Source organism: Notechis scutatus, chromosome 6, assembly GCF_049901735.1.
Source record: "Notechis scutatus isolate UNSWTSFEM ecotype Mainland chromosome 6, rNotScu1.2, whole genome shotgun sequence".
In the NCBI taxonomy this organism is placed as follows: domain Eukaryota; kingdom Metazoa; phylum Chordata; class Lepidosauria; order Squamata; family Elapidae; genus Notechis; species Notechis scutatus.
In genome coordinates this window covers 49,049,875-49,061,543 of record NC_142014.1, presented here as the reverse complement: position 1 = coordinate 49,061,543, position 11,669 = coordinate 49,049,875, and the positions used below count along the sequence as shown (strand labels likewise).

Below are 11,669 nucleotides of genomic sequence, written 5' to 3'. Positions count from 1 at the left end.
TGGGTTTAATTTCAGGGGGCCGCCTTTTAATAGTATGTTGAAAGCTAAGGGCACTTAATCATGGAAACAATTAAGATTGTGGCAATAATCATTAAATCTACTGAAGTGCCTAGATGGAGTTGTAAAAATCAGTACTTATTAGTATTGGTGTACAATAGTATCAGCAACTTTTCAGGACAGCCAAAATAAAAATAAAAATTTAGAGTTCCCAAAACTGCAGGGATCCGTCAAAGCACTTGCCAGGAATCATCGCTGACTCAAAGTCACAGCCGCAAAACAAAACAATTTCACCTGAGCTCATCAATCCTGTGAGATTTGGACAATCTCACCCCACTCCAAATCCTTGAGCAATCTCATGTAAGAACCCCAAAAGAACACTGAGTACTTGTGTGAAAGATTTGGTTATCTTCTGACATTGTACCTACTTTTACACTTTAAAAAATACATTAAAAATTCAGAGACTGTCCTAGATATTCTAGGACATCATGAGAATACAGTGCTGTTGGCTCCTTTATTTCATTCATAAATATTCTAAAGTTACAAACCGACAGAAGGTATTGTATTAGCTATATTAAATTCTAAGTAAGTGTGTACAAATATGCACTTTCATGTTTGACATACAAATAGCACACAACACTTCAGTTATGAACAAACCATAATGTTTATTTCATAAGAAAACCTCTGCCCAACCATCATTACATCAGCATTGTGCTAATTAACAGATACTAGAAATCACTGGCTACAAAAGAATGAAGCGACAGGTGGAATAATATGCAGTTAAGAAGCAACAATACATTTCAAAGGTGTCACTCTTTGTAACTACAAAATCCAGGCTCCAGGCACTGGGAATATAATGTTTTCACTCTCCTCTCCTCTGCCCAAAGAACCGTTTGTAGGCAGCTACGTAGCCGTGGCGCATAGCATAACGTTCACATGGACTATAATCTTCACATTCCTCCCGTTGGAGTTCCTGGGTAGTCTTCCTGCGCTCTCGGATCCTGTCAACATAAGCAGGAGGAGATCATGAAAAAGCAGACTGGGGGCAGGGTGGAGGGGATTACCTGTGAATCTTGGGTAAGCTACTAAGTACCATCTTACTCTCCTTTTCTTCCTGTGGCATGTTTTAAATGACTTCCAGTTCTGTTCACATATGTTGCCATAGAAAGTCTTTGAATAATTTTTTTCAGGATTCTCAAATAGAACAGATATTTCCCAAAGTAACAGCTAAAATCTCTGTGAGTAGAATCTACCCATTAAAAACAAACTTGTGAATTGGAAGGGGAGAAACCCATGCTCTCTAAACATTGAAGTCATGAGCCCCACCTAGGTAGCCAACATCCAGGAAAGTTTGATATTCAACAACATCTGGAAGGTATCAAATTTTCCATGTCTAAATTCAAATAGGGTGGGCAGTCACAGTCAATAAGTTACCTCAAAGACAATCTGTGTCTTCTGGAACTTTTAAATTGTCAACGTTTGTCAGAAAATGAGAGGAGAAGGTATCAATGGGAGCCAATCTTTCCCAATTGTGTGACAGGACCATAGTGATGACCTCCATCAAGCCAAAACAAAATAAATAAAATAGTGTTGATCTCCATTCAAACTAAAATAAAATAAAAATGCATAGCCTCTAACCAGCAGTTGGCTGCCTAGACCTGATGTCACTTCCCCTCTGGGGAATTTTCTAGAATCATTTTACAATTTTTGTGCCAAAATATCGGTAATCAGGACAGGCTTTTTATCACTTTAATAGTGGCTGGGGGATACTGTTAAAAAGCTTTATGAAGAAATGGCACTAGAAAAAGAAGGGAGAAGAATGCAATGATGAGAAATAACAGGATTACTGGGAAATTGCAGAACTGATTGACCATGGCAACCTGCATAGCACACACACCCAAACATTGTACATTGCGGTTGTTGTACCTTGGTTGTTGTACCTTGTTAGTGGTTCTCAGCTATGCACAGGATACATGTGTATCAACAATAACACCTTTCTGGACATTTTCTTCCTATGATTTGTTCCAAATGTAAGTCAGCATTCTTTGAGGAAGAGAGGCTTTTCCTCAAGGCAAGTCTTATATAATCTCTTATCTTTCAGATAATTTGAGTTCAGCGCCCATAATTGATTTGGATTGTAAACATTGGAAACCAGCACCAAGATACCAGGATGAGGAACTTTTCCACTGATTGTCATGATCCTGCATTCTAATGAAGCCTACCTTTCCTGCCAAAAAAAGTTTCTCCTGTTCTCTGGTTGGGGTCTCATAAAGATGTTGGCATACCTTCTGTTAAGGAAAGGACCTGATGGGAAAGAGCGAAATAGTTAATAATTGCTGATACATAGATGATAATATATGAATCAAAAGATAACAGCTTTATGTGCTCCCCCATCCATCCTGTGCTCATGTCCTTTTGACATTAGCTTTAACATCTGAGATAGCCAGACCCAGACCTATCATTTTCTTCTGTTCAGTGCAGGCCTGCTGTTATTAATAAAAACAAATGCCTTCTCTGTTGCATGATTTTCCATGAGAGCTTCCAACTCATTCACCCTGCCTATGCAAAGTATCCAAGGGAGGATTGTTTATTTTAGTGCAAATCCTATTACATAAGAATGCAAGAGTCCAGATGAATGAGAGCAAGGATCTATCTAGTCCAACTTTTTGATGCCTTGGGACGCCAATAAGCAGAACACAAGGACAAGAAAATCTTTCAGCTTTTGGACCCTGCGTTTAAGCAAAGTATAGAGTTGAGAGAAACTTGTTCCAAATGTTATTCTTCAATTCTCATTCTTTCCTTTTGCTGTTGTCAGTGTGTGTGTAAAGTTCATATATTCACCAGTATTACCCACTTTGCATATTTTCAGTAATTTACCATCTCCAGAATGTAGAACACAATTACTTATTTATTTTTCATATTTCTTAACCTTCCCTCTCCTCCAGATTATTTTTCACATTTTGTTCTCCAACTTTTTGAAATGGTTCCAGTATTTAAGGCATTTCAGTAACAATTAGATCTCTCTCCAGTCTCAGAGAGAGATCAGCAATCACTAGTATATCATTACAATATTCTATGATCACTCCAGGTGAAAGACTTCTGATTAGACCAGGGGTGTCCAACCTTGGCAACTTTAAGACTTGTGGACTTAACTCCCAGAATTCCTCAGCCAGCTTTGCTGGCTGAGGAATTCTGGGAGTTGAAGTCCACAAGTCTTAAAGTTGCCAAGGTTGGACACCCCTGGATTAGACTAATGATAGTAAGATTCTGAATGAGAATATTGACAAATAAGTTGCTTTGGGATCTAAACTGACTTTACTACCATTTATTGTATTTCATGACAAGCTTCTTTATTTAAAAGAAACAGAAAATCAGGAAGAAGTCAGATGCAATAGAGGCCAGATTTTTTTTAATAGAATAGCGTTGTGTGTAGTTGACTTCCTAGAACTGAGAAGAAAAATGTGTCTTATGTTTCCTTTCATCTTCAGTAGCCCTTCCTCATTGCCTAAAGGAAAAAATGGAAATCGGGGAACTTATTCTCTATTCTCACCTCCCATTCTTAACTGTGCCCTGTTATTTGTGCAGACAAAGATAGAGAATGATTGCTTTGTACCTCCCTTGGCACAGTTTTCTGCTTAAAGAAGGGGACTCCAGGGGACAAAAAAGTGTTTGAGGGAAGGAGATACAATCCAGTTTTACCATAGTGTTCCAAGGAGGTGACTGGGAGGCAAGCAGATTCTTAAACAAGACTCCCAAGTCATCCTAAAGACTGGTACGTAGTTTTAAAAACTGAAAATAAGTTTCATGTTGCTGTAAAAGTAGCTTCCTTTGTGGATAAAAATGTGATTTGGATCTAAAGAGGTTTACAAAAGTTGGTTGATTTTCAACAAAGATCTTGTTAAAAGTTGCTTGTAAAAATATATTGCAGGCCGCATATCTTTGTTATATGATTAAAACGTCACCATTTTTAAAATATTCTCCCTGTTTGTAATTCGTCCAATGAATCTACCTTCCCTACATCTCCTAGTGGATATGAATTGAATAGTCCAATCTTAAAAATGTTTCCTTGAAAGTACATTCACTGAATCCTGGGAGGATGGTGGATGTTCTTTTCCGCCCTTTCAAATAGATCTTTTTTCAGGCATAGATAAGCAGGGCTTCTAGAAGTGTTTTCCCATTGTGGATGACAGGTCAGACTTGGCTTTCACTGTGTGTACTGGAAAAGTTATTTTCCTTTATTTTATTTCTTGCCACCCTTTCTATGACAGATGCTATTCTTAGCTTGTTCTCTAACACAATGGTTAGTGATATTAACTTGCAACCACTTGGCTCCCTGAGAGTATCACAAGCTTGGATGATAAGAGAACAGTCGTGCCCAAATGGGAAAAGAAAACATGGGGGAATCTGAGTGGGCTGTTTGGATAGACTGAAGTTATGGTAAAAGGGTATGGTTGTATTCCTTCAATTAACTGAAAAAAAATGGATTTTTTTAAAGTGACAATGAGAGATCACTTCAGATTCCCTCAAAAACCAACCATTTCAAGAACCATATGTTATAATATCTTACTTGCAAATTCATGTGATTCGATGCTCTCATGAGACTCTGTAAGAAAATAAAGAGAAAGTGGCTTATTCAATCACAGCACTATAAGAATGCAAACATTTAAACCAGGCTAGTGAACCAAATCAAAAATCTTTTTAGTCTCCAAAATCTGTTTCTAAAGATGTCTAATTAAGATATCTTCTCAAGGTAGTCAATAAAGAAATTTCATTCCCAGCTTTGGGCAATAGATTCAGCTACTTGTACAAGCAACTATTATTTTTTTAAATCAATTTATACTAGTGGATGTTGTTAACAACATAAATACAGATACAATTAATTTATCAATCAAGTGGATTGATAAAGAGTTCTATAGTGTATAATTGTTACATGATATTGGAGTCATACGAACACCTGAATTTAGCTCATAACTAAGGCATATTAGCATAACATATAGTCCACTAAAAAGCAAACTCATGCTTTAATTTACCTACAAGGCCTAAAAGGCTAGCTGTTATTTTAGGGTTCCTAAATATATACAATTATATTAAAAGATTACAGTATCTTTATTCAGACAGTTCAAATGGAAAAATGTTTTATGAGATACATTGCTTTTATAAAATGCACCATCATTCCAAGAATAAATATATTAGGCAATTTTATAAAATCTTGTCCAGCATTAATAAAGCATCAAGTTGTTGTAGGCATGAATGTCACCAAAAAAGGTAATGTAGCCCATACTGAAATCAATCATATCTAATTATTACTCACAGCTTTACCTTTTTACAGAATTTGTATGTAATCATGTTTCATATCAGGTTAGATCATGTTATTCTTGTAGCACAGGAATAATGGGTGAAGGGAGACATTGCTACATTAGCAACAAAAGATCAACAGAGCAAAAAATATTTTAGCAAGATAAATATAAACCATTTGAAAGAACTTGTTTTTTTTAGACACTGCAGATAAGTGGGGCCGACAATCAAAAGATTACATTGTCTAATAAAAACTTATTTATCGAAATAACTAAATTTATCTAATTATATACCTATTTAATTGATATCTCTTTATTGGATATTCTGGCCATCTCTAAAATTCAGAAGGAAACATTTGGAATATCTCTGCAGGATAGGTTTTTCTTTGAACACTGGATTACCACAATATCTTTATCAATCTCTCCAAATTAAAATCTAGGACTCTCTTCATCACAGCTGACATTCAGCTAAACAAAAAAAAAAGAACCTTATGCATTTTCTGCAAATTGCATTCTGCAATTTTACAAGCATACAGTTTATTTATAAATTGTACTGCTCCTTAGTAAACAATTAACTTGGCTGAAAACACATATAGGTTACTAGAGAGTAAGGACAGAACAGGATGGTTGTATTAGATGGGCAGACAACAACAGAGCACTAGACAGGAAGTATCTAGCCTGAAGTACTGGAAAAACGAGTGCTAAGGAAGAAAGATACAACACAGAAATAAGTAGCAGTGAAGGGAAAATAAAATTAGATGAGAATGTGTGCAGAATATCAACTTTCTATGATAGACTATTGCCACCCAACCTCCAAAAATAAGCATTGAGAGACTGAAGACTCACTTACCATAGCAGAAAGTTGTCACCATGAGAACAGCCAGGAGTGCAAGAATGATGACGGTCCGCATTTTTGCTTTCTGCTCTTCCCTTACTCTCTGTCTGTATGGAATCTGGCCCCAAACTCCAAGCAAGCTGCAAAATTTAGCAATTAAATATGTATGTTTAAAAGCAGCAACAGGAAAACAAGAGTCAGCAGAATGATGTGCCTAACACTTGGTCTCTCAAAGGCTGTTATAAAATATCCTCCTAGAGGAACATCAGCCTCTGGTGGGAGTGGGCTTCTTTTCTTTCCCTCTCTTTCTATAGAGGGAGGGCTTCACATTTCTAACAAAAGTGAGATATTAACTCTGCACGTTCAAAAATACTGGATATGTATGGGGTAGAATTCCAGAGTTTAACCCAGGCCCATGGGGACAGGATTAGTTTTCTCCAAAAGAGAATGCTTAATTTTCGGAGTCAAAAGGGCACAATTCCCCAAACCCCTCAAACCCCAAAAACTTTAACCTTAGACTTTCTACTGTTGACCTCACCCCTTTCCTAAGAAGTCTGTAGGGGACGTGCATAAGCGCACCAAAGTGCCTACCGTCCCTGTCTTATTGTTTATTTTATTTTTCTTATATGTACCCATTTCATGTATTCATAACTATGTATATACTTATACCTATTATCTTGTAAGTGATTGACAAATCAAATCAAATAATAAATAAATAAATAAATAAATAAATAAATAAATAAATAAATAAATAAATAAATAAACAAACAAAATAAAATAAAATAAAATAAATTGAAGCTCCAAGGCCTTGTCTTTCCTGTGAAAACTAGAAAGCAGTTCACAGAAAAAATCCCTTCCCCCAAGATTGCTATCACATTATAACGTGTAACATTATGGAAGCTGAATATTACTAAATGCATGACTGAAGTTGACCATATAACTTAATACATTTCAGTGTAAATGTAGATGAAATCAAATCACGTTTCCATTTTTGTCCTGGTCCAATTTACCACTTTTTGGAATGCTTCCTTCAACAAGTCACTAAAATGCCAGACAACGCCCTATATTAAGAAACTATTGTGGATTGCTGATTTTCCTGTCCTTGCCCCTTTCCATTAACAACTGTTTTCCTTAGTTGACCCCTTCCAGAAATGTTGGATTGCAGTTTCCCCAATCCCAAGGAACATATTTCCATATATTTATTCTCTCCAAATTAACAGGGCTTACCATATCATCCTGGAAAATTCAGTATTACTTTCAACTGTTGACTTCTCTCCATACTTTTCTAAACCTTATTTATCTATTAAGTCAATCAAACAGGGTTTGGGATATACCCAAGAATGCAAATGAAGCCCTTGTTAATATTATAAGGCTTTTGCAACAAGGGATTTGGCACAATAAAAAACATGGATGAACACCAACAACTGACTTAGGCTCAGTTGACTTACTGAGGCAGATTGGAAGCTACATCCAGTAGTGCCCCACCCCTTTTATTTTTATATAATAACAATGTAATTTCTCATTGTCCCCAAAGTGAATCTTAAAATTTCAATGTCTTCCACTTTATATTGTTATCTACTCACCAAGTTGATAAACTTATATCTTATCCACAAAACTACTGGCAGTGTGGAGACCAAGAGAAAATCCCCCCCCCCCCCAGGAAAATTAGTTCCTAAGAAAAAGTTTTACTGTAAAGTTTTCTCTAATAGATTTATTTTATGTTCTGAGGAGATTTGTGTGTGTGTTTCTATGTGTGTAGAGTCAGTCAAGGATGTGACTTTCCATTTTAGTCAGCCTGACATAGTTTTACTATATCTTGCAGAGCCAATCTAAATATCACAAAAGCAACCATAACTATTGTTCATATAATGTATTCAAAATACAAGTGCAGGGAGGGGATCTTCTTTTGATAATAAAGAAGGGTTCACTTAAGGGCACAAAGTCCTTTCTGCTTTTCATTTGCTGACTAAAACGCAAACATTTATCTTAGCTTCTTTCCCATCCTAAAAAAGATTCCTTAGGAGGAAAGCCATCACAGGTCCAAGGCTCCATACCTTAGAGGCAGGTTCTACTCTGTACAGTCTCTGTAGCAATAACGCTTTTCTCTACTATGCAACCAAACTCTTTGATAATTAAAGGAACAAAAGAAAAATAATGGGAGGTAAAAAGGCGGCAAGAAAAATGGGACTAGAAATCTGGACAGGAGATACACTGGGGAGTGTGCAGTGCTGAATATTATGTGTACATACCTAGAAGTAAACAGACTGCTATGGAAGTTGTGGATTATGCTACAGAGGGAAGGATTTAGCACCAGAGATCTTGGTTAGGCAGAATTACTATGTAAGGCATATCATTCTTTTGTTCAAATGGAAGAATATCACTTACCTTTCCCTATAATCCCCAAACTATTAAAAATTTCAAACCGCTTATAAAATCACACTGAGACCAGAAATCTTGTGCTTCCTTGCTGAGCAACTCAGACAGCCAACCAGAACAATCATGGTAGCCATTAGCCCATGATACCCTACAATCCTCCAAGCTTCTGCAGCGGTTTCCCTTCCACTCCTTCTAGCCCTGCATCTCTGAGATTAAAGCAGCAAAAATGTCCTTTAAAATGTTAACTTGCCTTGGTAATGACTTGTTTATGACTTTGCCTATGTGCATTTTATGTGTGTCATAGCTAACCTGGCATCTATGTGGATCTCTCCTGGCCTCCTGCTGAGAAAAACAACTGTAATAGAGAGGAGGGAAAACAGAGGCAGAGCTATTGGAAGAGTTCTGAATTGGAGAGGACAAGAAGGCTCAGAGAAGTTTCCGGAGCCTCAGGAGTGGTGGGGGATTCTTTGCAAACAGGAGAGTTATTCAGATCTTTGCTTTCAGAGGAAGCTATCAGGACATGCTTGGAGAGACACCACAACACCATCTGTGGTGTATCTGATCTTTTCTTCCTCTCAGATAGTCCATCCATCCATCCATCCATCCATTATCATGCTTATTGTGAAATGTATAGAAATATGGATAGGCTTTTAAATACCATATTTTTATTTTAAGCATCTTTCTCACAGCATGCCTAATACTTCCCAAAGCAAATAATGTAAAGTTTAGTAAAGCAGGATAAATTTTCAGAGAAAAATCTGTTTTGATCCACATGGGCTTATATCACCATTTTCATTCACTTCGTTAAGCAATACTTTGGAGTTATATTGGTTCTGGTTTATAATTATTATTTACAATAGTCTTTGCCAAAATGATGCTATTTTCAAGTTTGACTCATAATTAATGGAAATATATCATATATATGGGCTAATTATAGGCAGCTTACTATATTGCTAAAATCAGAGGTTAAATATGATTTGGGAAATATGGAATATCCAGCAACATTTTAATGCAAATTAAACTTTATGTTCTTTTTAAAAAGTGAAGAACATTTTATGTGCTAATATTAAACCATTTTAATTTTAAGCAAGTTATATAACCTTCCTTTCTGCTGAATTACACTTCTCATCCAACCTACACAGCATGCTTCAAATATTAAAGTATCCTGGGAATTGTAGTTTAGCTACAGTATTAGAGTCGCATGTTCCTTATCCCAATTCTAAGCAATAGATCATTCAATTCTGAGGCTCAAATAAACCCCAGGACATTTTATTTGAAAATGAAAGGTTGTGCTATCACAGATATCATGTACTACTCTGCACATTTAAAACATTCAGATCCACTCTCATTTCATATCATTTAATTTCCTTTTACAGTTGTAAACCAATATTTCTAGTATTAATTTCAGCGCTTACTTTCACTAACAATGCTGCATTTTAATACAGCAAACAGGAGTCCTTTGGAATTTATCCTGTTGCAATTATTCATGATTACAATATTATAATATATACACCTTTTTCTTCCTTTTTTTGCTACTGCATTTGCAATTGACTGGTGCACAGATGTTAGTTAGGCTCTGCATACTTACTGTAATATAATGATCTGTGCTGTCCTCTGTTATATAGGGCTTTTTCTGATGTGGCAGGTTCTCTTCTCCCAAGGTTCCTACACTCTACACTGGTAAAGAGGAGACCTTTTTATTTATGATAAGTGACCCCTCCCTCCCATTCTCCATGCAGCCTCCTCCTTCAGACTGCCACCCTCTTTCTGAATATTTCCATCACTCACTCAGGAAATCAGAAACCTCAGGAAATGAAACCAGGGGAGTGAGTGGGTGTGACAACAGATGCTAGTAACTCATGGGAGTCAAAAAGCCACATCTTGGGGGCAGTGTAGCTGTATCTAAACTACACAGGGACCTTGAATAGAGGTCCTGAAAGCAAATCACACTTTTATACAGGGACTCTCTGATGGCTGTGGTACCCCTTCTATCCTTCAGTAATAAGGCTCTGAAGCACAGTAGTCCTTTAAACACTTAGAGCTTAACTTAAGTCCTTGAGAGGGAGGAAAAAAATAGGAGTGGGGAAAAAAGTCTGAGTTTCTGCTTTTCCCAACCTGATTTCTCCATCTAAAAAGAGACGTTCAGGATGGAATTAGAAAATATGGAATCATGTATTTGAACTGAGTGGGAGTTTGGCATCCGTAGGAAGCAATTTCTAAATTAGTTGCAGATGAATTAATGTTTAAAGAAATCCATTACACATGTAATGACAGAATGAACAATCCCTGCCATTTGGACAAGCATAATAAATGGAACAATTGGCATCCTCATCCAAATATCATTAAAATGAAAGAAAAAAAATCCTCTCCATGCTCATAATTAAATATCTGAGCTTGTGGAAAGAAACCACTGGGCTAGATATTTATAAGTACACCTGGAGGCTATTTTCAATCAAATAGCATTTTATATTAGTAATAAACACCCTTTCAATAACAAATATTGAACCAATCAAATCTTTGGAACATCTACTTTCCTTTCCTAAGAAGAACATCCAGACCATGGGTTGCCTTACTTCTGAGTGGGTACCAATTTGGACACATTAGATATTTCCCAGAGATTGGTATCCATTGCAACCATGGCAGAATGTACTGCTTGCCTGCCATTTTCTTACAGTTATGGCAAATAGTACAAGGTAAATATCTGAACAACATGTAGAGGGATTAATATGGTGTTCATATTTTTTTAGCCCAATTGTTCTATGCAGGTTGCTTCCAGACATAAGAGGAAACCCAAGGAAAGTACATCTTAAGGCCCTTCCGTTGCTCTAGCTTCAGAAGAGGTTTCAGAGCTTACAGTTTGCATAGGCTGCCTGACGCCCTTCAGATTAAAATATAAATAAAACTTGTATCCTGATTTGTTCACAATAAATTTTAAAAAAAAGTGGTTAGGGAAAGGGGAAGTTAAAGAAAAGGCAAAGTCAAGAGTGCAAGGGGAAATAAAAAAGAAAGGGGAGAATTCCAACTTTCTTCAGTGGAGATACAAATGTAAAATAGGTTAATATCTTACTCTAAAATCACCAATAATACACAATGTTTCTATAATCATAAACATTTTCTTTCGTTTCCAGAAAGAAATCAAGAAGCGATTTCTAAGTAGAAACAAAGTT

The 11,669-nt window shown here is 36.4% G+C and overlaps 1 protein-coding gene across 1 annotated transcript; it reads right to left on the bottom strand.

Moving 5' to 3' along the window:
• Positions 1-642: 642 nt before the first annotated feature.
• Positions 643-10,175, bottom strand: MGP (matrix Gla protein). The gene is made up of 5 exons (XM_087968180.1): positions 10,091-10,175; positions 6,142-6,266; positions 4,565-4,600; positions 2,220-2,301; positions 643-998 (listed from the first exon to the last, which is right to left on the bottom strand). Exons 2-5 carry the CDS (start codon positions 6,200-6,202, stop codon positions 860-862), a joined length of 318 nt encoding a protein of 105 aa, XP_087824306.1. The 5' UTR covers positions 6,203-6,266; positions 10,091-10,175; the 3' UTR covers positions 643-859.
• Positions 10,176-11,669: the final 1,494 nt, after the last annotated feature.

Excerpts from the sequence above, each read along its gene's own strand:
- MGP (XM_087968180.1), bottom strand. The coding sequence starts at position 6,202 with ATGCGGACCGTCATCATTCTTGCACTCCTGGCTGTTCTCATGGTGACA. Across the intron at positions 4,601-6,141 it reads GGTGACAACTTTCTGCTATG|AGTCTCATGAGAGCATCGAA; the intron begins GTAAGTGAGTCT and ends ATTTTCTTACAG. Across the intron at positions 999-2,219 it reads AACTTTTTTTGGCAGGAAAG|GATCCGAGAGCGCAGGAAGA; the intron begins GTAGGCTTCATT and ends TTATGTTGACAG.